Source organism: Bidens hawaiensis, unplaced genomic scaffold (genome assembly GCF_021521415.1).
Source record: "Bidens hawaiensis isolate Kalapana, Puna unplaced genomic scaffold, B.hawaiensis_p1.1 tig00023644_1, whole genome shotgun sequence".
In the NCBI taxonomy this organism is placed as follows: Eukaryota; Viridiplantae; Streptophyta; class Magnoliopsida; order Asterales; family Asteraceae; genus Bidens; species Bidens hawaiensis.
In genome coordinates this window covers 236,352-261,978 of record NW_027493714.1, presented here as the reverse complement: position 1 = coordinate 261,978, position 25,627 = coordinate 236,352, and the positions used below count along the sequence as shown (strand labels likewise).

The 25,627-nt window shown below is 35.3% G+C and overlaps 4 protein-coding genes and 1 non-coding gene across 5 annotated transcripts; 3 read left to right on the top strand and 2 right to left on the bottom strand.

Annotated features, from left to right (window-relative positions):
* Positions 1 to 1,210: 1,210 nt before the first annotated feature.
* Positions 1,211 to 3,283, bottom strand: LOC143567829 (heterogeneous nuclear ribonucleoprotein Q-like). The gene is made up of 8 exons (XM_077054137.1): positions 3,018 to 3,283; positions 2,830 to 2,946; positions 2,572 to 2,712; positions 2,281 to 2,454; positions 1,989 to 2,196; positions 1,736 to 1,914; positions 1,560 to 1,645; positions 1,211 to 1,475 (listed from the first exon to the last, which is right to left on the bottom strand). Exons 1-8 carry the CDS (start codon positions 3,174 to 3,176, stop codon positions 1,304 to 1,306), a joined length of 1,236 nt encoding a protein of 411 aa, XP_076910252.1. The 5' UTR covers positions 3,177 to 3,283; the 3' UTR covers positions 1,211 to 1,303.
* A 7,715-nt stretch (positions 3,284 to 10,998) lies between these two features.
* Positions 10,999 to 14,280, top strand: LOC143567838 (very-long-chain enoyl-CoA reductase-like). Its single transcript, XM_077054146.1, has 4 exons — positions 10,999 to 11,070; positions 11,168 to 11,207; positions 13,134 to 13,888; positions 14,026 to 14,280. The coding sequence occupies exons 1-4, from the start codon at positions 10,999 to 11,001 to the stop codon at positions 14,092 to 14,094; spliced, it is 936 nt and encodes a 311-aa protein (XP_076910261.1). The 3' UTR covers positions 14,095 to 14,280.
* A 4,230-nt stretch (positions 14,281 to 18,510) lies between these two features.
* On the top strand, positions 18,511 to 19,667 carry LOC143567833 (actin-like). The gene is made up of 2 exons (XM_077054142.1): positions 18,511 to 19,513; positions 19,602 to 19,667. Exons 1-2 carry the CDS (start codon positions 18,581 to 18,583, stop codon positions 19,665 to 19,667), a joined length of 999 nt encoding a protein of 332 aa, XP_076910257.1. The 5' UTR covers positions 18,511 to 18,580.
* A 2,723-nt stretch (positions 19,668 to 22,390) lies between these two features.
* Positions 22,391 to 25,413, bottom strand: LOC143567832 (uncharacterized). The gene is made up of 10 exons (XM_077054140.1): positions 25,293 to 25,413; positions 25,156 to 25,204; positions 23,970 to 24,076; positions 23,799 to 23,844; positions 23,584 to 23,718; positions 23,381 to 23,470; positions 23,165 to 23,284; positions 23,005 to 23,088; positions 22,828 to 22,892; positions 22,391 to 22,626 (listed from the first exon to the last, which is right to left on the bottom strand). Exons 1-10 carry the CDS (start codon positions 25,409 to 25,411, stop codon positions 22,431 to 22,433), a joined length of 1,011 nt encoding a protein of 336 aa, XP_076910255.1. The 5' UTR covers positions 25,412 to 25,413; the 3' UTR covers positions 22,391 to 22,430.
* A 141-nt stretch (positions 25,414 to 25,554) lies between these two features.
* TRNAK-CUU (transfer RNA lysine (anticodon CUU)) lies at positions 25,555 to 25,627 on the top strand. The gene has a single exon. It is a non-coding gene; the product is annotated as a tRNA-Lys (tRNA).

The window sequence follows — 25,627 nt, the reverse complement described above, 5'->3', positions numbered from 1 at the left end:
AAATCTCAAATATATTAATTATTAACTTTCTTACAATAAATAAAATTAAAATTCAAATATACATATATAAATATAAAATGAATAATGTAAAACAACTCTCGTAATATAATAAAATCTAGTATACATTTAAATATGCATCGTTTGGTGTCCCAAAGAATATTTTGAATGTTTTATTAGTATTTTTATATGTTTATATTCTGTCAACGGAACAAAACGTAACTAGGGGAGCAAACGAGCTCAACTGGTCGCGAGCTAGTGAGCCACTCGAGATTGACTTGTAAAAAAGCTTGGTTGAGCCGAGCTAAAACGAGCCTGAGCCTAAAAGTAAGCTCATTTAACAAACGAGCCAAAGTCAAGTTGAACTTGATCGTCGGGAGCTTAGGCAGGTGCTAGAGCAACCGGTGAGGTTGTTGCCTTGTGAGGTCACTTGTTGAAGCCGTAGAAACAACCTCCTGCACAAAAAGTGCAGGGTAAGGCTGCATACATCATGAAGCGATTCGACCCCTCCCCAAACCCCATGCAAACACGGGAACCTAGTGCAGTAGGTACACCCTATATGCCATTTATTCACTTTTTATACATCTCTCTCTCTCTCTCTGAATATACGCATCAGCCAGTGTTAACACATTCTTGTTACATATGTGTACACCATTTTGACTTGACCATTGGAAGGTAGTCCCAAGGCTACAGCCTTTGCCACGTCTACCAGGTTTCTCTTTGTTGCATATCCATCTAAAGCTCATAAAATGCTAGAACCTCTCTATACAAATCCGAAGCGCAAACCGAAGATGATCAACCCCTCAATAGGTGGCTGATCAGAAGGGTATTTGATTCATTTTGTAGAAACTTGACATAACTCTTGTCGATAATCAACCATGTTTACATCCGAGTTGTAGCTAGATCTTCACCCTCTTAACCATGACAGATTTAAGAGCCATAGCAATCCTTGAGTTCTTGGTATTTAGCGATCATGAGTCCACAACAAAATGTAAGAAGCTTTTATTGCATCAACTACCTTATAAATACATATACTTTTGATGCTTGTAACAGTTTGATTGTATCTTTCACATAACAAACGAACTTGTATCATTCAAGCCAATTATGTAAAACGGATGCCTACCTGGTTCTTCCCGACCCTCTGGCTCGCAGAAAATGTAGTGGGTAGCAGTTTCACGAGTACACAAGGAGAGATGTTAAAGCAAACTTAAATTACTCAAACCGTTCCATGTTTAAAATAAGTGATTGTCGTGTTATAGAAGTTAAAATCGAAACACCAATTAACATTTAGACTTTTACTACAAAGCTAATAAGGGTTGTAGCGGCTACGTCCCCGACCTCCACTGTCATGACCCCCACCCCCACGTCTACGGCCACCACTTGAACTGCCTCCGCCACCTCCACGACCACCACTGCCACCTCCTCTTTGCTGTTGTGGTGCTGGTGGTGGAGTGTGTGGCGGTACACCTGGCTGTTGCCTGTCACAAACAAAAACCCACATTGGCTTAAAACATAAATTATAACCATATGATAAAACTCGCTTTAAATAAATTTACACTTACAGAACATATCCAATCCTTCCATCAGGCAAAAGCATTGGCATCATAGCCATGCCAACCGCCCCGGGTGCCCTTCCATACATAAGAGGCTGTGAAACAATAGTATATTAAGCATAAAATAAACTCAAAATCATCAATTTCATAACAATAAATATAACATAATAGAATAGAAAGCGCACCTGTGAATATCCTGGAGCACCATAACCTGCACCCAAAGCACCATAGCCTGCAGCACCAACCAAACCATAACCGATGCGAGGCTGGGTTGGAAGTATAGCAGCCTTCTGTGAGCCTGAAGATCCTCCGGTTGATTTCTGGTCTGCTTGCGGTTTAGCAAGAGAACACTCCAGTTTTTGCCCTATACAAATATGTCATATTATTTATTTGAAAAGCATCATAAGCCTTGAGTAACTATTGTCAATTTATCATTACCATTAAGCTCATACTTCTCGGTGTTCTTAAGAGCCTTCAAGACACTAGATCGGTCTGCAAAATGAACAAAACCGAACCTACTCTTCTCATGACCTGCTTTTGCAGGAGGAAGAACAACTTTTGTAATCTTCCCATGGTGCTCAAATATCTTTTCTAACTGCTCCTGGGTCACATTTTTTGGCAAGTTTTTGACATACACTGCCTTAACCTGCATAACAAAGAAAATGAAATGATGATGTGCGTAAATGTTAACAGAAAGAAAAGGGGGAAATATTCATCAAGTTGTAAGCACCTGAGAAGAAGCTGATGCCTCAGTATTTTTCGGGTCAGCCCAGCTAACAGTTGGAGCATTATCATCAAGCTTAAACTCAGGCTTTGACATCTTTTGTCGTGAATATTCTGCACACGCATGATTATAATAGTCGATAAAAGCAAAACCACGGTTCCGTCTGGAGTTTTGTGGGTCCTATAATAAAATAGGCGAAAAAATATTAGATGCTCAACCATCTGCATGTCTTTTGATGCTCAATAATAGCAGATATACATATACAATGACTATAATAGAATGAATCAGTGTTTAAACCTTTAATAGCTCTACAGAATTAATGCCCGGCCCAACCCTTTTGACAACCTTCTCCATGTCTTCCAGTGTCAAGTTTTTAGGAACATTACCAATAAATAATTTATGTTTCGCTTGGGATGTTGAGCACTTAATTTTTCTACCCTGAGAAAACATAAAACAATGTGAAGTCAAAAACCTGAGAAAATTATAACTTTTAATAGGATGCAGCATCATTAAATGTAACGGTATCAATTTCAAAACTATTGCAAATTGCAGTACCTTCAACTGACTATTATTAAGCTCCTTGATGGCAGTAGAAGCCAAATCTTTAGTCCTGAAGGTCACAAAAGCATAGCCTTTATTCTCACTTGAGTCTTTGCCTCTCATTATTCGAACCTGTTATATGTTAATTAACATCAAAAATATGAATGTATATATATAAGAGAGAGAGAGAGAGAGAGAGAGACCTCTGTGACTTCTCCTACAGATTCACAGAACTCTTTCAAGTCATCTTCAGATGCATCAAGAGGTATTCCACCAAGATATACCTCTGAACCATAAGGAGGAAGCGCAAGAAGTTCTTCATGTTTTTTCTTTACATCTTCGTCGTCTTCAACATTATCCATTTCTTCATCTTTCACTCGTGTTTTATCTTCTTCTTCTTCATCATCATCATCGTCCTCTTCTTCTTCCTCCTCTTCTTCATCTTCATCTTCCTCAACTTCTTCCTCTTCTTCTTCTTCAACTTCTTCCTCTACTTCTTCATATTCAACTTCCTCCTCAACATCCCCATCAAAGTCCACCTGTTCTTCTGGTTCTATCTTGGGGGCCTTTGGAGGTTCTTCAATCTTGACAGACGTCGAATGTGCACTAGCCTTTGCCCGTGTCCTTGGCAACTGGGATTGATACACAGAAGCCAGATGCATTTACAGAAGGAAGAAGACAACAATGGGAAGATTGAAACAAATTCAAAGAAGAAAGGGAGTGACAAAGTGATAGAATGTGTGCCATTAGTTGGATAGTATGGCTCAAAGAGTTCAAAAGGCAAATTCAAGGGGAAAATCAGTAATTCAATGACTTCCCAATATTTAGATTCAAAATGATACGTGGAAAATTGTATCTAGCCTCTAGAGTTACAGTGTACCATCAACAATGCAATTAACAGCAAAGAAACGAGGTTGAAGAGCAATTACTAAGGTTGGGAAATCAAAATTAAAGAAATTATGTTCATGCATCAGTCAAGAGCAATAACAATTAAAAAAGCTGGAAACTATGTCCAGACATGGTCAAAGGGGAAGTTAAATGGGTGTCGTAGAATAATTTATAACAATATTATCAGGATCGAGATTAATTTTCCTGTTCCTTTATGCCTGCAGCAAGTTAATGCACAGGAATTGAGAATATACTCAACCAATGAGCAATTCAAAAATGCACAAAGACAGTGCTTAAGATCAACTGATTTGTGATAGAAACAGATATACACCTAAAAGTTGGCCAGTCACTATTATAGTTTTAGGGATCTGAGCATAACACGTAAAACTGTAAGAGCAAAAGCAAACCACAGAAAGTCGGAAACTACCGACCTTAAATTACACAACAATAGCATAGCCATCCCTGTGCTAATTTAATATCCTTCAGACCTTAAATAAACTTAGTTTAAAAACTAGGTAAAATTCTGGTGTTTCTATCACGAATGAGAAAGCTTCCATACTCACTTCAGATTGATAAGTTTAAGCCTACGGTTCTCTACCAAGACAAGTGGCACGTGTTTATTTGCTCACAAACTTCTGGTAAAGAGCATGGTTTTAGATTCTAGAAAAAGAAAAATTTACTGGGGCTCAATCAATGTAGTTGTTGTCAAAAACCCAATCACCCAAAAGGATAACTTAACAGTTAATAAAAGTAGCACACGTATCAAGAGGCTTCTATTAGCACACCACACACTACTTCCATCACTTAATAGATTTAGCCCGATGAAACAAAACTAAAAGGACCGTGCACCTTCTGCTCTTCACTGGTTATTAGCCTACTTACCTTGTGCATTCATAAGAGACCGTCAAAACCTCTAGACAAAGTAGTCAATCGTTTTATTATGGTTTGAGGTACGAGTCCTACTTGAGGTAACCTCTACACGAATCGTGATCATGACGGTACAAAGATGGGAATGTACCCAAAGAGAATCACTAGATCTTTTTCCCTGTTCTGCCTTACATGAAGACTCAGAAATCATGATTTCTACTTGTTATTGTAACTTCCTTCGCACACCTTACACAACACTAGCAAAGACAAATACAACAGCATATGGCACTTTCAATAAATGAGATTACAACTTCAACCGGTCCTTAGGATGCAGCATTAAACAACTTGAAGCATCTCAGACACTTATCTTTTGTTCGCGCAAGATGCATGTATATAACATTGTGTAGATATCTCTATTGCTTGTCAATATTGTTCCCGTATAACAAACTAGAGGCTAGACACCTTGTATCAATGTATCATACTCATTAACAGCCACCAAAGAAGTATATTATGTTTATGGTGTGATAATAATTTAGTAGATATCTCCGTTACTTTTCAATATGTTTGAAAACTTACTACAATTTTCAAGGATCCAATAATGTGATCACTACAACTAATTATAAATTCTACAGAGACAACTTAAAGTCTTAAACTATGTGTGAAAGAAAAAAAACCGACAATTTCAAAAGCTTTCTAACTTGCATAAAATTCAGATGACTTATGTAGTTATTCCAAATTAGCTGGTTAGGCTAGGAGTAATACTAGCAAGACAGAGAGCCCTAAAAGGTGCATTATGCTCTTAGGTGTTTAAAGCAGCCAAGCCCTTCCACAAGGGCTTTGGTTTTTGTTACTTTTTGCAGATGAGGTGGGCCCAATTAAGTAAAAAAAAGGTTTTATTTAAATATAATGTGTGTGTGGTATGTAGATGATAAGGTGAAGCTAAGAATGGTAAGGATATTTGTAGGATTGGAGATAAAATGAGGGATTTTAAGAATTCGTAAGGATATGACATGGCAGATGATGTGGCACCTAAGAGCGCTTAAGGGCACCCATAGCATTGTGGATAGTCTAAGTAGGGATGAGCAAATGGTATCCAGTACCGGTACCTAACATGTACCGAACCAGGTACTTTTGGTATCGGTACAGACATGGTAGAGCACCGATATTTTACTTCTTTTTTGCCTTCAGTACCGGCACCCATTTTTGGCGATTTTCGGAATCGGTAATTTCGGTACAAGTACCGAGCCCATCCCTAGTACTTCTAGCTGCCTTATCTTACCAGTGGATTATCCAAAACCCTAACTGTTGAGATTCACATTGACCTCACACTATGATTGCATAAATTAACAATTAACCAAAATAACTAAACTCTGCACATAATATTAACATATATGAGTATATTACACTACGAAACACCTAAATGCAAATTACATCGTTGATTTCAATTAATTTAAACAAATAGACAATAATTCATAGCTTCTATATTCTCTAAGTACACAATTAGTATCAATTTCATCACTAATCAATAGATCAAGCACACGTCATCTTCGTTTGAATAATGTATATTTTCCGTGAAGAATTAAAGGTGCAGGTTGGGGAAATAAAAACATAAAATAAAATAAAATAAAAAGCGAGTGATACCTGAGCTTGACGGCGGATGACGGATCTCTAACAACGGCGAACGGAGGAGTTTGACGGTGGTGGTGGAGGAGACGATAATAATAATATAGAGGTTAGGTTAAAGTTTAATATTATTTATTTCACGGTTGTGAAGATATTTTCTTTGTTTTAACTTTTTTTGGTTTCCTGTTAATTGTTTATTGGATTACATCGAAACAGAAGACAAGCAGGCAACAAGTTACGCCGCTACCCCATATATAAATGGAAATTCACTGGCACGTTTCCTCTCTATTTTTATATTTTTTATTATATTCCGACTTAAATAAACAAAAAGGTACTGAAATGCCATTTCAATAACGGTAATACCGGTACTTGTACCAAATTTTTAAAAAAATCAAAGTTGGAAAATTCGAGATTGGTATCGTAGGCAAAAAAATCATTACTGGTGCTGAGTTTTTAAGAAATCCGGGATAGGAAAATTCTAGGTCGGTACAGGTATGGTACCGAGATAATTCCTATAAGTAATGTTGTTATCATGTGACCTAAAGGTTATGAGTTTGGGTTATGGAAACAGCCTCGTGCATAAATGTAAGGTATGGATTAGTACGACAAGTCTGGTCACCCTGAGATCCCTAGACTCCATGTACGTGGAAGTGTTAGTACGTCAACTTTGCAATATTGTTGGTGGTGTGATAGTAATGTTTTTATATGATATCACTTAAAATGAAATAAATAAGAATCTAAGAATCATATAAGCACATGCAATAATCATTTATAGCATTAACAAAAAACTATAAGAAGGTTATTTGACCACGTATTTTCCCCTCTCTTGATATATTTTCTTTTAACATAAATTGCAATTGTATAATAAAAACGTCTTGTTTGCAGTGCGTATGTAATGTATATATATGTGGACTCTTGGGTGGGTGAAGGTGAAATTGTACTAATTTGACGTTATTTTACTAATTTTATGAAAATAGCGTTAAAAGTGACGGATGGTTAATCAGGCATCAAGTAGTGGCGTTGATAGCCTAAAGACAATAGTACATGCACCAATTGGCCAGGGACCCGATGGTTAAGTGTTATGCGTCTTATGTCTAAGGCTTGATGCAAAACCACTATCGAGCTGGGGGGGAGGGTCTCACTGGAAGCAGTCTCTCTATTCATATATGGTAGAGGTAAGACTTTCTACATTTTACCCTCCTCAGACCCTATTATAACTTTGCTATTGATGTGATTTTACTGAGTACGATATGATGATGTTTATAAGATTAAACAGGTTTTGTAATAACTGGTATTTCATATAGAAAATATCGTTTTATACTTTTTTATACATTAAACTGGGTTTAAAGTGTGATGTATCTTCTAAAAGATACGTATATCTTTTTAACATTAGTCTCTTTTATAAGACTATAGAACTGCTAGATTAGTGGTCATGAAAACATCATGATGTGTTGGTTTCATTTTGATCTCTTCATCTCATATTTTTCTTTTTCTCGTAACTCCAATGTTTTAATATAAACCATCCCATGTGATATATTGACTATAGCAAAGCCTCTTCAACACCATTGCGTTAAATGCATTATTGTTGTTATTATTATTATAATGAGGTGACGAAAATAAATGTAAAGTCAATTAGATAGCATATAAAGCGATAGCTCCAATACGTTCGGAAGAGCATGGTGTAGGGGCCTCCATAAATTCAACATTGCACTCCTATTAAAACGAAGATGGCAATATAAAGCAGATAGCTTCTACTTGTGAGACAAGGTGATTTAATCCATTTATGATAGTAACAAAGCGTGGAAGTACATCCCTAAAAATGCTTTATTACCAGCACCTAGAAAATATAGTTAGAATTGATTAAGAACTTTGATTTTAGTCTGATGATATTGAGAAGCTGAAAACCTCCCTTTTTCTGGATAAATAGTTGGATTGTGACGGACTAAATAACTTACTTCCTTCACTTTTTACTCTTGAACATCTAAGAAATTGCACGATGATGGAAAGGATACTCACGATGGGTGATTCGGTTACTCCAAGAGTCCAAGATGGAAGTGGGAAAAAGAGATGTCAAACGAACATGAGATATTGAAGGTGTGACAATGCTTGGGCAAACCTAGACTGTAGATGTCGGGGTCACATTGCCTAATGAATTTTGAAATTTTAGTAGAGTGGAGGTAACATGGTGGGGAGACGACGAGTTTTGAGCTAACATGACGAGGAGACAACGAGTTTTGAGCTAACATGACGGTGAGACGACGAGTTTTGAGTTAGCATGGCGGAGAGACGGCAAGTTTTGAGCTAACATGGAGGGTAGATGGTGAGTTAATAAACATGTCATCTCGAACTCCTAACGTACGAGTTTGTAAGGAGAGAAATAAGGAATTTGAATTTTGAAGGGATACATTTGGAATCTCTCTCTTAAAATGGAACATTTTATGAATTTTCCCAATATTAAAGGTAACCATTGTTAATTTTGTTTAGTCTAGTGGTAACTAGCAAGGCATAGGGCCGGTTTTTGGGTTCCAATAAAAGTGAAGTGGTTCATATGAGAATTGGTGTTAAACATTTCTACTATACAATAATTAGCAAAAAAGGCTTAACTAGCATTTCTAATACGTGTGCATCATGAAGAACACCAAACAAACTTCTATTTATGTAAAAAAAATAGCGTTAAAAACCCTCAAATTGAGTGGTCAAATTATTCATTGTAAGTATTCATGTTTGTACTTTACTCTTGATATCACTCTCCATATTATGAAAACATCCACTCACAAAATATATGAGAAGGGATATTAAAGCTCTTATTACGAATCTTCACCACTGTACATTTAAATGTTTATATCAAATATTTTTCTATAGAATACTAGACTCAGATCAATCATGAGAAGTTGGTCTAGTGGTAAAAGAGACATGCACCTCCCTTAGTGGAGTCACAATTTCGTGTCCACTTGAATCAGTTCAAAGAACATACGAGTGAATGGTTGAAACAAGGCTTTAATCCCTGATTCAAACCCGACAAGGGGCAAGAGTTTATGGACTCCATCCGGTTCTTGTTCATCAAGGGGCACGGCCTCACGGCGGTCAAAGAGTTAACCCTCAACATAGCCTAAAAAGATAAGTTTACACCCAAGATTGTTGCCGTTTAAAAAAAAATAAAACTTGACCTAGACCAAATCGATAATAAAACACAAAAAGCCAGTTGAATTTTGGCATAGGATATTGTTGTATGGGTACCGGTAGAGCTGAGCATGGTTCGGTTCGGTTATTAGACGAAACCCAAACCGGAACTGAAATAATCGGTTATTTGAATATGCAAACCGTTCGGTTTTCCAGTTAATTTTCGGTTTCGATTCGGTTATTTTTCAATTATGTGTTGACATGACAAAAAAATAAAAATAAAAAAATTGAAAATGCATATCTTAAACTTGTATAAGAACATGTTAGAGTACCACAATCCACATATATATTAGGCTAAGGGTAATGGGGTTTGGTTGAGCCCCAAGTGAACCAACATCTTCATGACACGTGGCGCTGACTAGGCATGCCAACCAAGCCCCCAGACCAAGCCTGTAATGGTCCAGGTGAGCCGGGGCTTGGTTGAGTTTTTTTTTCAATACTATATCCTAAATAAATATTAATAATACTAAATTAAAACATTTCATTAAAACATAAATAAAAAGGAAAACAAAATATAAAATTTATAAAAAAAAATACAATCTTGATTATCTGGATGAACAAAAGATAGCTGCTTTCTTTATCTTTTGGCATCAAGAAACCTTCAAGATGCAATAAAACCCTATAAGTCAATTAATATAAAAAACCCAACTCAAGATGATTAAACAAAATATATATTAACAAAATATAAAATATATATGAAAATACAATCTTGATTTACCTGGTTGAACAAAAGGTAGCTGCTTTCTTTGTCTTTTTGCTTCAAGAACCTGCAAGATGTAATAAAACCCTATAAAATCAATTAATATAACAAACCCATCTGCAGAACATTAAACAAAACAAGAAATATAAATAAAAATACAATCTTGATTTACCACCTAGCCCACGCGGACTGCCCCGCGCCCCCCATCCGCGCCAACATGGTAGCGGTGTTCGCGAGCCAGGTGGCCGCCCCCCCCCCTCCCCCCCATATCCGCGCCCCACTACCCTTAACCTTAACTTCAACAACAAAAATAAGTGCGTGTTACATGAACTATATGAATACAAAGTTGCTAAATAGAGTTTAAAAATTAAAAAGCATTAAAAGTTTAGTCCCGATCTTCGTTCATCATCTTATCTATTTATCTAAAAAGTTTAGTCCATTCCTCATCATCTTGATAATCTTTATCATTAATAGGTTCGATTTTTTAAAACTGGATAACCGAATTGAAACCGAAATTTCGGTTTTAAGAAATACAAAAAACTAACCTTCAGTTAATGCTTCGGTTCGGTTTTTTCAATGTGATTTTTTCGGTTAATTCGGTTTTCTACCCACCCCTGAATGTCAATGTCGGGCGTGGTTGATGAATGTGGGTAGACGCAGTTAGACTACCCTATCAGCAGCTTCTTCATTAAATCAGACTAGCTAGTGGTTGCCTCTGCTCATCTACCCAACCATACCCTCTTTATTATAATCCCATCCCATCTCATCTCATCTAAATCTTTGCCGATACAACACCATTATATTTATTTCATAACAACGCCATACATACATCTCATTCTCATAATAATAATAATAATAATAATAATAATAATAATTTCACACCTGTCGTTCATTGTTTTCTCCGTTTCCGATCCATTAAGATTAAGATGAAGGTGACGGTTACTACACGGAGCGGCAGAGAGCTGATCAACGGTGGCCTTGTGCTTCATGACGAATCTGTAAGCAACCACATCTCTCAATTTTCACTTCATTTATTTATTATGCTATTTTAGGGTTTGAGGCCGTGACTATATATATTTGGGGGTTGGTTTGTAGGCTACTGTTGCTGATCTGCAGCAAGCAATTCATCAGAGAAGTAAGTTCACTCATTATTAAATAATAATTACTAATTTCATTACTTATTGAGCCTTTAAGTTTTACCTTTTTAGACACTGCATAGCTGAACGATTCTAAATTAGTTAATAAATAATAAACGAGTCGAGTCGACTCGACTCAAGTCAGAGCTTGCTAAAATGACTAACGAGTTGGACTCTAACTTTAGAAAAGAGCTCAAAACGAGCCGAGCTCGAGCCTAGTCAACTCCGGGGTTGGCTCGGCTTGTTTACACCCCTGATACCTACTTAGTCAAAAGCCCTAGCTATATACTAAAGGTAAAAGTGGACAACAGCAAAAAAATGTTGTTCCATGACTGTGATTTATTAAAACCCTGTTTTGAACATATCTATCAGTGTTGACTGCTCTTGTCCAAAAATAAAGAGGCAAGCCTGAATCGTTGGTGGTCGCTGGCCACTAATCGCACGGTTCTTGGGAATGACCACTGTAAAACTATCTTAATTGTAAGCTATGTAATAACCATTTTAGTTGTATTAAAAATTGTAAACCTGGTAAAAAATAGCGTCCTCTACGTGACTAGTCCCGCCTGCATTTTCAATCATTCAATAATTTAATACTATTATATACCTGTATAATAGAAAACCTAATACACTTAGAAAAGCAATACCATGATCATAGATGATAGTGTACTATAACTTATTAGTGTAAAAATTCGAAGTAATGATAAATACTTAAGGTCTTTTCTTTATAATTCAAATATTTAATATATAACTAAATACAAACTTGCTATTATTTCGTTTCAAATCGAAGTCAAAAAACATTATTGCTTTATGTAAAGAATTGTAAAAGCCGGTGTTGAACGCATGCCTATTCTTATTATACATATTACAAAAGACAAGGTAGGTGTTGTCTCACAAAGTTACTACTCAAAGGTTCATCAATGTGTACAAGTGGCATTTGCATTTTGTATTATTCATTTATTCAATGTTTATGGACTCATTCGTTTGAAACAAATAAGTTGCAATAGAGTTTCTGAACCTCAATTGAAGTTACAATTTACACTCTTAAGACTTTTTGCTTTTTTTGGAGCAGGGTTACAGCGCGTGACCCACTCACAAGTGTTTTTTTTTTCCTTTTGTTTTTGGACCAACTAGGTTAAAGTATGATCGTTGCAACAACGCATTCAAAGTTTTCTTAAAACATCATATTTTAAAAGTTATAAGTGAAAAACATAACAAAAACAAACAATTGTGAGCAGGCCACGTGCTGTAACATTGTTGGTCTCAAAAAAGAAAGCAAAAAGTCTAGGGCGTAAATGGTAACTTTACTTAAAGTTCTAGAGACTCTATGGTAAGTTGTTTGCTTCAGCCGAATTAGCACATAAATGAGTTGTACAAAGTGACTCGCTCATGTGAACACATTGTTGTGACTTTATGAACAATAATTTTGTGGGAGGGCACTGGCTTTGGCTTTTGTGATGTATATAATATGTGAAGCGTAATGCAGATGAAATGATGGTTTGAAAGTAAAATCACCAGCTATTTAACTTCAATGCTAATAAGTTTGGATAGAAATGCTCACAGTTGACTTTGTTTGTGGATGATAATTGTTTTAACTTTCATACCATTTAATCATTTATCATCAAATTCAAATGGCTTGTGCTTTCACTTCCAAATCTTCATTCTAACTCCCTTATCTTACGGTTTATGTATAATGGATGGTTTTAGCTTGATTTTGTATAAATCCTACCACTAAAACAAAGTACATTAAGGCTTATCATATTGATATAAAAAAGAGGCGCATTTGCATCAGTAACTTAGTGTTTAATATATACCTAAAGTGCACCCATCAGGTGTTTGTTGGTATGTACAGATAATATGTTCTATTGAAGAACTTTTGTATAACTAAGACAGTCTTTTTTTTACTCTCATGTGTCTTCTGTAAACAGTCAAGAAATACTATCCTTCCAGACAACGTTTAACCCTACCTGTCCAACCGGGCTCAAAGGAAAAGCCCGTTGTTCTTCAATCCAAGAAAGCTCTAAAAGAGTACACAACCGGAAACTCTGACACCCTTACAGTAGTTTTTAAGGATTTAGGCCCACAAGTTTCATACCGTACACTCTTCTTTTTTGAGTATCTGGGCCCGTTAATCCTCTATCCCGTCTTCTACTACTTCAACGTGTACCAAATTTTCGGGTACAAAGACAAACGGGTTATCCATCCGGTTCAAACATACGCATTATACTACTGGTGCTTCCATTATTTCAAGCGTATCATGGAGACGTTTTTTGTGCACCGTTTCAGTCATGCAACCTCACCCCTTTCAAACGTGTTTAGAAACTGTGCTTATTATTGGACATTCGGGTGTTACATAGCTTATTATGTGAACCATCCTCACTACACACCGGCAAGTGACCTCCAGATGAAGATTGGATTCGGGTTTGGGTCGGTTATGCAAGTTGCAAACTTGTATTGCCACATCATACTCAGGAATCTTAGGAGCCCGAGTGGGAGCGGAGGGTACCAAATTCCAAAAGGGTTCTTGTTTAATATTGTGACGTGTGCGAATTACACAACCGAGATTTATCAGTGGTTGGGTTTTAACATTGCAACACAGACTGTTGCAGGTTATGTTTTTCTTGTGGTTGCTGCTTCCATCATGACAAATTGGGCCCTGGCTAAACATCGACGTCTCAGGAGGGTAATATTCTTAACCTATTTATCAATCCATGGGTCAGTTTGGGCTTGTGTTTGATCTCAAACGGTTCGAAATGTCGAATATGATCATATTATAAAATTAGGTCTGATACATTTTGTGATGTTTTTTTTTTGTTGCAGCTATTTGATGGGAAGGAAGGAAGACCAAAATACCCTCGACGATGGGTAATATTGCCCCCGTTCCTGTAAACGACTGCAAACATGGGTTGTATCCGAAGTTTATTCTAGTCAACAGATTGTTAAGAACTTGTGTTTCACTTTGATTTGTGAATCATACAAATGATTTGTATTTGTTAGTTTGAGTCTTATATCTTGTGATATCTGGATCTTTAGCAACTTTGCATAATCTTAATTTGTTTCTTGCAGTTTAATTGAGCCTTTATGTCTGCTTTTTATGTATACTTATATGTATTTTAGAATATATTTTATAAATGATTTACATATATAAACACACTGACACACAAGAATATATCATCAAGTTGGCAAGATTCTATATATACATAAACATGACAGCCATGGTGGTGTGATAGTGGGAGGATGGATATATGATGAAAGTGATTTTGGGATTAATTTAATAAATGATATGTGAACTGATCTTTCAGTGATCTACAATATTAATTGATTATTAAGGGAAAAAAGGTAGTTTTAAACTGATTTTCCAAATCAAATAATATTTGAGGAAAAAAGTGAATAAATGGAATATATGCATCTCATATTGAGCTTTAAATTTGTGGTTATTAAACTTGATAGGCCATTAGATGGTTGACAAGCAGTTTAGATTTTAAGTTATTTAATTATAAGTTCGTAATAATAAAATATTTACTAAATCAATTTACGGCAACTAATATATTTTTTAGCTTTACTTCTGACACCCATTTGAAAAGACAAAATCTTATCCAATTTCCTGATGCCACTAGGTCAAAGACCATTTGATTTTAGATTGGTGAATTGGATGAACGTTGGTTTAATTTGTATTTAATAAATATGTAGATTTTGGAAGGAGAATTCATAAATTTAGTCATCCTACGAAATTGAAGAAACACGAATTTAAACCAGAGTCTAGATGTGTATTTCCATAAAGTAATGGATACCGAAAATCCTTAATCCAAGTAGAGAACTAAATCTGTAAAACAAACATAAATTTTTTTACCGTTTGATGAAGTCTCCTATTTATAGTTGAATGTATGGAATATTTATTGGGTCACATGTCATTTTGGAATATCCACATGGTCTCATTGTGGCTAACGTAGTGGAGACAGTTTCTCTTTCATGCGAGTCCCACCGTGTAGTAAGGTTGTCTTCTTATAAAACTGTTAAAGTGGTCCCCTAGCGTACCTTTTGTACACATGGTGTTATCCTAGTGACGCTTATTTCTCCTGTACAGTTGTCTAATACTGACGGTGGTCTTCGGATGTACCTTCTATACAAATGGAGTCTTCGTATTAGCTTCTTGAGGGTTTTTGTTTCCTCTGGCATTTTCCTACCAATGACTTTGCCATTGGTGATTTGGTCTTGATCTGAATCAAGGACCATATCTCTTCATAAGCCATTATATCAACATAATAACAATAAATAACATAAACATGTTATTGTATACACATGAAACCAAATAGAAACACAAGTTACTTTATTCATAATATGAAGTTACTTCATTCATAATTTGTCAAAATTTTAATCGAAAATATAACTAATTCGTTTTTTTTTTTTGTAGTTTGCTTTTAAGATAAGCTATAATTCTATAAACTTTATTCGAAGATTGAATTTATGATTTTATTTTATAAAAAAATGTTAAAGCTGGATATTGCAGAAATTATTGATCATAACTAACATTTATAAAGCAATGTTAATTTCTCCTTTAAATGTACTTTTGCAGACACCACACATGGGAGTGAAGCCTTTGCAAGTAAGAAGGTGGCAAATCTTTATGGGTACCGATACATATGTCTGCTTTTTTCCATGATACCTCAGTTTCGGTCATGCTACCTTTTTATTTATTTGATTTTTGCAAAACAATATGTATAATTTATACACTCCAATATGTACAAATGACGTTAATAGGCTTTATAAAACATGTTGTAGCATGTTTGATCTTCTATCTTCACCGTGAACAATTTATTATTAGTGTTAAATCAGCTTGAATACTATGAAAATATTGTCATTTTATAACGAATCAAATATGTACCTATTACATAAGTAGCTGGTTGCATCACGTGTCACAATCTTATAAGTTCAAGATTCTTTTTCCTGTTTGTTTTGTTTCAATCCTTAAATATAGTAACTTATACGTAATTTCATTCACATCTTAACTCAAAATATCACTTTATTATTAATAAATATAAATATTTGTTATTTAGTATTTAGTATTTTCTTTATTCAACCATGTAATATACTAATATACGAGCTTCTAACCAAGTGTGTGTTAACATATGGTTGACTTAAGACTAAATTCTAATCATTGTATGAAGAAATAAATCCTTAATCTAGATTCACAAGAATAAATTCTATAAAAGACTTAAAAACAAACCATGAATTCTATGGATAAAATCGGTATTATACCGGTACTGAAAACATAAATACCACTTTTATCAAAAAGCAGGTACCAAATTTATCGATACAGTACCCATAATCCTTACAAAACACTTATCTCTATATGATATAAATACTGTAGATACCAACTCACGATTTCAAACAATGAAATGGAGGGGAGATGTGGGGTCCCAGACGTGTAATCCACCACTTATATATTGTAATCAAGGATCTTGAAGACCAAACCCATCCAACGGTCCACACTCATAACTCTCCTCCTATATTATTTCCTACACTTGTAAACTATTTTTCAAGCTCTGTTGCCATTACTTGTGCAAACTTGTCATCTCTCTTAACATCTTCCTGGATTTTTTTGTACAATTTCAGCAGGTATATAAATATTATATATGTTTGTTCATGCTCTTCTTTTTGAAGATTTTATTAGTAGATCCGTTCATTTCAGTTTTAAATGAAATTTAACTATTTCTATTCATATTGTTACGTATTTGTTTATGCATGTTTACAAACTATTCACGTCTCGTAAAGCATGTTCAAATTTTGTGATTAATTTGTTATCTTCTTTAGTTGATGCGTCCGTTGTTATACCATTTGATGCTTTTGGTTACGTCTAAAGAGTATGCAACCGTGGAGCTACTTAGTCAAGTCTAACAGGTCATGAATAGTAATATCATGACCAAAGATATATGAACGTAAATAGTTTTGTTATCCAAAAAGGGCTAGCAGTGCAGTCTGTTATCAGTTTGCCTTCTGTTTCAATTTCGATGTAAACACTAAACACTACTTTTTTGTAATTGGCTGAATGAGTCAATACCTTGTAACCAGATTGCATATAGCGGCTTTAAATTGCAAATTTTTGATAAATTTGTACTGGAGAATTCTTTTCCTTTACGATTTTGTTGGTGAAGTATTTTCATATGTTACTAGAAGTTAGAAGATGAAAACTCCATAGACAGTAACAGAATTTTGAGTATGTTAGGTGTGCGATGTAGACGATATGATGTGATGATCTAGGCTTTTTTGTTCATGGAAAAGACCAGTCTTCACAGAATATATTTGCCGCCCTGATCTTGACACCTTATTGCCGTCCTTGTAGTATATTACTTATTATTAAGTTATAGAATATTAGTTATCTTGTTTGCTCTTTCTGTTTGTTTCGATCTTACGCATCTTTATTTTGCTAGATACCGCGATTTCATCATCAAGTACTATATGCTTTCTTTTTTGCTTGTATGTAATATTGATCCAGTGTTAAGAGTTTCGGCCTGCAGAATTACTAAAAGTCCTAACTTTACTTACAATTTGGGTGACAAATGTGACCCATTGGGTTGTAATAAAATGTATATAATGGGTCAGAATGGGCCAAACTAAAAAAAAGAAATGATTGAACGGGTCAAATGGGTTGACATTTATCAAGATCTTTTTTTAAATGGAACGAGAAAAACGGAGGAAACTTTTTTGTTTTTTTAACTTTTTTAGTTTTTGATTTATATTTCGAGTTATGATTTTTTAATTATTTTTTTGAATTTTTAAATGAGGCGTTTTGGAAATGGGCCAAAATGGGATGAGATTTCAGAAACCCCTCATTAAAAATAAAAAAAAATAATTAAAAAACATAACTTGAAATATAAATCAAAAACTAAAAAAGTAAAAAAACAAAAAAGTTTCATCCGTTTCGTTACATAAGAAAAAAAAAGTCAAGAAATGTCAACCCATTTTGACCCGTTTCAATTCTTTTCTTTTTTTAGTTTACATTTTATTACAACTCATTCGACCCAATGGGTCACGTTTGCCTTACAATTTTAAATCAAGTCAACAAACTTATTAAATTTGATACAAAAGGACAGATTAAGAACAATATTTCACTAACCTGTATTTTATTCTGCAGGTAGCATAAAAGATGGCAGAATCAGATGAGATTCAACCGCTTGTATGCGATAATGGAACTGGAATGGTTAAGGTAACCGAATACAGTATCCGTTTATTCCTCAGCATACATTCAGATAAACAAATGATGTTCAAACTCTAAACTTTAAACCTTAACTTTTTGTTGCTGGCTGGTTTTGCTGGACACGATGCACCACGGGCCGTGTTCCCAAGTATCGTTGGTCGACCACGTCACACGGGTGTAATGGTCGGAATGGGCCAAAAGGACGCTTACGTAGGCGACGAGGCTCAGTCAAAGAGAGGCATTTTGACTTTAAAATACCCGATCGAACACGGTATTGTCAGCAACTGGGATGACATGGAAAAAATCTGGCACCACACTTTCTACAACGAGCTTCGTGTCGCCCCAGAAGAGCACCCGGTTCTGTTAACCGAAGCCCCTTTGAACCCGAAAGCCAACCGTGAAAAAATGACCCAAATCATGTTTGAAACATTCAATGCACCCGCTATGTATGTTGCTATACAAGCAGTTCTTTCGCTTTATGCTAGTGGTCGTACGACCGGTATTGTACTTGACTCAGGAGACGGTGTGAGCCACACGGTTCCTATATACGAAGGCTACGCATTGCCACACGCCATCCTAAGACTTGATCTAGCGGGACGTGATCTAACCGACTGTCTGATGAAGATTCTAACCGAACTTGGATACTCGTTCACGACAACAGCCGAACGAGAAATAGTACGAGACATGAAGGAAAAACTAGCTTACATTGCTCTAGACTACGAGCAGGAGCTCGAGACGTCACGAACGAGCTCTTCTATTGAGAAAAGCTATGAGCTGCCCGACGGGCAGGTGATCACTATCGGTGCAGAGCGCTTCCGCTGCCCAGAGGTGTTGTTCCAGCCGTCCATGATTGGAATGGAAGCGGCTGGTATTCATGAGACGACGTATAATTCGATCATGAAGTGTGATGTGGATATTAGGAAAGACTTGTATGGAAACATTGTGCTAAGCGGTGGCACGACTATGTTTCCCGGGATTGCTGATAGGATGAGTAAGGAGATTACCGCGTTGGCACCGAGTAGTATGAAGATTAAGGTTGTCGCGCCACCGGAACGAAAGTATAGTATTTGGATTGGAGGGTCTATTTTGGCATCACTCAGTACCTTTCAGCAGGTTTGTTTTTAGTTTTTAGTTTTGTTATTAACTGTTAAGTGTTAAGTATATATGTTGGTTCTGATTTTGGGTTGTTTTGAATATGCAGATGTGGATTTCGAAGGCGGAATATGACGAGTCTGGCCCGTCAATCGTGCACAGGAAGTGTTTCTAAGGCGTTTCGATGATATTCCGTTTTCGCATCATGTATGTTGTTTTGTCATTGGGTTTATTGTACTGCAATTCTTTGATTTTAGAAGTGTGATATCAAGTGTATTGTGTTGGGAGAATATGATTCTGGTTTTATTATTAGTGATAATTTTTGCCTTTTTGGTTCATTGTCTTGTTTTTGATACGAACCCGTCTTAAGCTGAAGGGTTAAGGGAGACAAAGGGGTGAGAATGTTGAAGGGTCTAAGTAACCGTAACATTTATTAATAAAATTGTGTCTATTTATAGGTTCTTGTTTTAGTTTATAGGGTATCGATGTTTATGTATTAAAATATGGTTTATTAACTTTGTATTAAAATATGGTTTATTAACTTTGTATTTGGAGAGTTATAGATATGATCTAATATATTAATTAAAGTTTAACTATTATTTAGTTTCGTTATTATACTATAATAATTAGGTTTTCTTATTATTTATCTTTTTCCTATTATTATTTTTAGTTTTCCTATAAATTATAGGGTAAATATGATTTGGATCATATACAAATGAAATTAACGTGCTAAGTAGAGTAATTATATACAAGTAGATAATTATTTATCTTTTTCCTATTATTATTTTTAGTTTTCTTACTTGTATATTTAATTACTCTACTTGATTCTTACAGTTAGCACGTTAATTTAATTTGCATGTTAACCTTCCCCATAAATTGTAATCTTCGTTTGAGAAAAGTAATAAGAAAAATAATCAGAAAATCGTTTCAAAAGTTCTTGTTTCTTCTTTCTTGTTCTTGGAGCCTAACCCACTCTACGGGTCTATCGGGAGGTTGACCATCTCGAATCAATCTTTATCAATTGTGATCTCAAATTGGCTAAACGGAGAATAGTCCATCTTGAATCGGCCCAACTATCCTTGTTATTCTTTATTTTAATCAATCGAATTTCCGGTTTCCATCGGTTTTCTTTTTACATATATAGTTAGTTGTAGGGTAAAATTGGCACATGGATTCTGATTTCTGAATGTGTTGGGTGTGTGAGGCAATTATTTGTTTGTACATTAAGCAATATTTTGTGACAGCATCTCATGAATCATGACTATGACATAGCTTTAAGATTCACCAATCAGCAAGGAAGGTGGGTTGCATGTTTGAAGATTTTGATAGAAGGTGGTCTCTGAAATGGTCCCCTTTGCTGTACATTTTGATAAAATAATTTCATCAACCCTTTTCACAAATCTATACATAAATATGTGTGTAGATACTTGATAGTATCAGTTTGTTTGGCCAGCAAAATTCAAACGTTAGTAAATAGCTTGTGGCGCTAAAGCTCACTTGAATATGGCTTGACACCAAGCTTACTCGGTTTGCAAGCGAAGCTTGCTTGAGCCAAGATTGACTAGCTTAATTTGCCCCAACTTTTAAAAAGTTCATAGCCCAAGTAAAAAATTCAGTCTTTTAAGCCTAACTCTCTGTTATTATTCAATTTAAAGTTTTAAACAAAACCAAGCTAAGCCATTTTTTTTAAAACCAAGTTGAACTCGAGCTTAAGCTCTTAGCTCATTTTAAAATCTAAGTTGAGCTCGAGCTTTGAACAGCCCTAGTCAGTGGATGAAGTTAATTGAATTTGAATAGCATGGTTAAGCTTACATTAATGATGCACAAAATGTTCGAGAAAATTGTTTTATATTTTTGTTATTATTTTTTTAATAGCTAAATGTTACACTATAGAGTATGGAGTGACTGAACCTATGACATCATATTCTACACCCTAACCACTTTACCACCCCATTAAAGTGGGAATGGCCAGTTGAAAAAATAGGTTAATCGCGATTTGTGCATGTATAACATAAAAGTTCTCTGATTATTAAAAACAAAATAGTGAACTGCGGTTTTCGTCATGTGGTTTATTCAAATTTGCGGTTTTAGTCCAATATTTTAAAATTTGCAATTTTCATCTCTGTAGCTTCATTTCACTTGCAATAAAACCCGAATTCACTAATCTCGTTAAGTCTGGTCATTAAACCCCTCGGCGTGCCTTTCACGTGAGGGGCAGTTTTGTCATTTTTTTCCCCAAAATACACCCCAGCCCCTCACGTGAGGGGGCTTGCGAATTAGGACTGGGGTTTATATGGGGAGAAAAAGGACAAAACTGCCCCTCACATGAAGGGCACGCTAATGGGTTTAACCAACGGGATTAGTGAATTCGGGTTTAATTGCAAGTGAAATGAAACCACAAGAATGAAAATCGCAAATTTGAAACTATTGGACCAAAACCGTATATTTGGACGAACCACATGGACGAAAAACGCAGTTTACTCAAAATAAAATCTCAAAATACAATAAATTAACTGTATAAATACAAGGGGACCAATTATCATTTTCTTCTTGTTTAAGGTAGAATACAATTGCCATGCCTCTCCCAAGAAAAATAATAATAAAATGTCAATTATGAGGCTTAGGTCAGGCATGCAAGAGGTTACACATAAGTCAAGAGTCTTTAAATGATCTAAAGAAAAAAATTGAGGGCTTTAAAGTCTCATTGAGTTTCAGCATAGATCGGTATAACTGTCATTCATGATGTCTCTAGCATACATAATAGTTTCAACTTACAGCTAATAACAACCGCATCGAGAAAAATAATAACTGAGATTCCTTCAAACATATTTTTAAAAAAGACCTGGTTACATGACTTGACGATTTGTATGTCTAAAAACTGGACATCAGGGTTTGTAGGATAAAACAAGGCTGCTGTCTGTCTGTTGTTTTACTTGAACTATTGTCGATCGCTGCTTATCTTCCAAATACCAACTCTATATCCCACTGACATCAGACTCATTTCCCATAGCATGTTCAGAATGCTTAATAGACTCACCTTTGACCCGGGAATTTCAGACCAGGTTACCGATATCTCTATTATAGGGATCTTAAAGTACTTGCTTAAATAAACTAATTCCACATCAAAGCACCATCTGCATTATAGTTATAATAACTTCATCAAACTTATGCTAAAATGAATAACTAATCATATTGAAAGTCGTTTAGAGTCTACTTTTAGTGCTCTCAAGTCGTTTTATTCAATTTACGACTGTTATTGTAACTATAAACTTCAAGAATTTACCTATAAATATACAGCAAGTCCGCAAGTAAAAGTATCGCGAAGAATTTCATACCTTTTCAAACGAATATTAGTAAAAAGCTTCCTTGCAGCAGCTCTAGTAAACATCTTAAATCCACACTGCCATACACGCCAAACTTCATATTAGTATATATCCATCAAATCAACTTTAACAAAACTTGACACATTAAAGGAATTATATAATTAGATAAGTTGTTTTAAGAACAAAAACCTGTGTATCACGAACTCCAGGGCCAGCAGCTAGGAGGACCACGACGTGGAAGCCTTTCATTAAAAAGTTTCTGTACCATTTCCTCTGGAGCAAATTTTGATATGTTTAAGAAAAGAAAAACAGAAATAGAAAAATATAAATTCAAACATGAGGAACTAACTGTAGCTAGAGCTTTCTTCTCCAGATGAGCACGTGAACCAAATGCCACAATCGGGATGTCTTGAATTGCTTCACTTAAATCTCCATCTGATTGATGTTTCTTTTTGGCAACTGCAAGGATCTACTAAGAAAAACATCAACTGCTATTTACATACAATATACCCGTTTTGCACACTTATATATGATCTTAATCTGACAGACTGCAACTGAGACTAACCTGATTTTCAAGTTTTTCTAGGTCATCAACTTTGGTTGCTCCATCAGCATCGAGCATCAGAAGTAATTTTCCCCTAGAATGAAGCATTCCCTGTTTTACAATGCTTTCGCAAAAGCAACAAGCTTTAATCAGTTTTCATGAATATAATTAAAACATCGCAAAGATAAAACATTAAATCATATAATTATGTAAACTAGACTCACTTTTCTTATAGCTTCTCCTTTGCCCTGATTCTTCCCTAGAAGCACAACTCTAACATTATCTACTTTATACTTCCTCACAAAGTCAAAGGCTACTCGCTTTGTTCCATCCTTACTTCCATCATCAATGATTATCACCTGCTCAAATACCAATCCTTTCAAAACTAAGGTTTTAATATAACAAACACTGATTTGATTAAAATAAATCTATAAGATACCTCATATGTAAACGACGGGTCCTTTCTCGCACGTTCTTGAAGATAACTATACATCGTAATTCAGAACCACTGATCAAGTCATGCACTCATGCATACATACTATGTTTATTCTAACACAAAGTATGATTTATTGGTAGCAAAAAGATTAATGAAATATATTTTTTTACTCACTTCATTGTCTCGTCAAGAGCAACAGGCAGTCTAAGTTCTTCATTATATGCAGGCACAATCAATGAAATATATTTTTGTGCAGGATCATATATATAAGGGCATTCAACCTGTTACAAATGCCCCATATTGAGTCAGTATCCAAAAATAACCACGATTAAATCTTCTTCTAAACACTTATGATTGAATTGTTTACAAAATTAATTTCAAAGTTACTTACATAAATCACTGTATATAATATTGCTATTAATGTTTCAATAACACATAACTGTAGGGATGAACATTTGTAACGCATACTGGTAGCGTACCGAACCAGTACCCACCGGACACATTCGCTACCCATGCTAGGTGGTTGGACGGTTTGGTTTTTGAGTTTTTGAAACCCGTTTGGTTTCAGTTTTTTCGGATTCGTTTTCTCGGTTTTTGGTATCAGTTTGGTTTTTCCGTTTTGCCATTTGAGTTAGAAAATTTTGAGCCGAAAACAAAAATTGGGCCAAATAATGAATTTGGACCTAAATCATTTTGTAAAATAATAACTAGTTTATTATAATAAGTTTGTGCTAATATATATGAGTTACATATTTATTAACCTCTTTTTGATACTTAACCCTTTGTCTTAAGTTCTATTTCTCGACGGAGGCAGGGAAGGGAACATCAAAAGTACAAAATGAAAAATCTACATATTCGGTTCGGTTTTGATTATGGGGGCGTTTGGGATTCCTTATTTTACCTCCTTATAGCTTTTCCCCATAAGTTAATAAGTTACAACTTCGTAACTTGTTAACTTATCCCCTCACAATAACACACAATACCAAACACCTTTTAACTTTTCCAAAAGTTAACAAAATCACAAGTTGCTTAAAATAAGCACTCCCAACACCCCTATATGCAAGTTCGGTTTTTACAAAAACATAGAACCAAACTGTCTGTTTTTGTTTAGGTTCTTCGGTTTCATGCACAGCCCTAACCGAAAACCGCATGGTGCTGATACCATTCTCTCATGTTTTCGGTATCAGCACAATTCAGTATCAGTATTTACAGTATTTTCCATGGCACCGGTACCGATCAGTACCAAACAGAAAAAATCGGTAAGCTATTCAGCATATGGTTTTAATCGTTCTCGGTACGGATCTCATCCCTAATTTAACAAATGCTTAACAATTAATAAGATATCAAATAACAAATAAACCTGTTTCAATGAACTTGGATCTTCAAAGATCGGGTGAGCTTCCAAATGACTGTGATAATAAAATCAACAAACAAACAATCATTAAAGCAAATAATAATAATAAAAGTAAATAATTAGGGTTTAGAAGGTAGCAGTACTTGTGATTGAATCGTCTTCTGAATGCTTCAATAATAACAGCAGCTGCTAAGCCTAATCCTGAAATGAAAGCTACGATTAATATTAATTGAAGCATCGTCGATAATCCCCATAGCTCCATTGTTCAACACATCAGATTTAAGATGTATGTATGTTCTGAGTTCAAACAAACCCTAAATGCACAGATAAGACTTTTGAGTTGAGTTTATTTAAAGTCAATGTTGGGTTTCCTACAAGGTGGTTTATAATGAAGAAGAGTACGAAGCCCGTCTAGCTCAGTTGGTAGAGCGCAAGGCTCTTAACCTTGTGGTCGTGGGTTCGAGCCCCACGGTGGGCG

Bases quoted from the DNA above. Each gene is read 5' to 3' on its own strand.
- LOC143567832 (XM_077054140.1), bottom strand. From the start codon at position 25,411: ATGGAGCTATGGGGATTATCGACGATGCTTCAATTAATATTAATCGTA. The intron at 23,719-23,798 runs GTATCTTATAGA...GTATTTGAGCAG, and splicing joins ACCCGTCGTTTACATATGAG to GTGATAATCATTGATGATGG. The intron at 22,627-22,827 runs GTATGAAATTCT...ACTATAATGCAG, and splicing joins ACTAATATTCGTTTGAAAAG to ATGGTGCTTTGATGTGGAAT.
- LOC143567833 (XM_077054142.1), top strand. From the start codon at position 18,581: ATGGTCGGAATGGGCCAAAAGGACGCTTACGTAGGCGACGAGGCTCAG. The intron at 19,514-19,601 runs GTTTGTTTTTAG...TTGAATATGCAG, and splicing joins CACTCAGTACCTTTCAGCAG to ATGTGGATTTCGAAGGCGGA.
- LOC143567838 (XM_077054146.1), top strand. From the start codon at position 10,999: ATGAAGGTGACGGTTACTACACGGAGCGGCAGAGAGCTGATCAACGGT. The intron at 11,071-11,167 runs GTAAGCAACCAC...GTTGGTTTGTAG, and splicing joins TTGTGCTTCATGACGAATCT to GCTACTGTTGCTGATCTGCA. The intron at 13,889-14,025 runs GTAATATTCTTA...TTTTTGTTGCAG, and splicing joins AACATCGACGTCTCAGGAGG to CTATTTGATGGGAAGGAAGG.
- LOC143567829 (XM_077054137.1), bottom strand. From the start codon at position 3,176: ATGGATAATGTTGAAGACGACGAAGATGTAAAGAAAAAACATGAAGAA. The intron at 2,713-2,829 runs GTACTGCAATTT...ATGTTTTCTCAG, and splicing joins TTAATAATAGTCAGTTGAAG to GGTAGAAAAATTAAGTGCTC. The intron at 1,915-1,988 runs GTAATGATAAAT...ATATTTGTATAG, and splicing joins CGAGAAGTATGAGCTTAATG to GGCAAAAACTGGAGTGTTCT.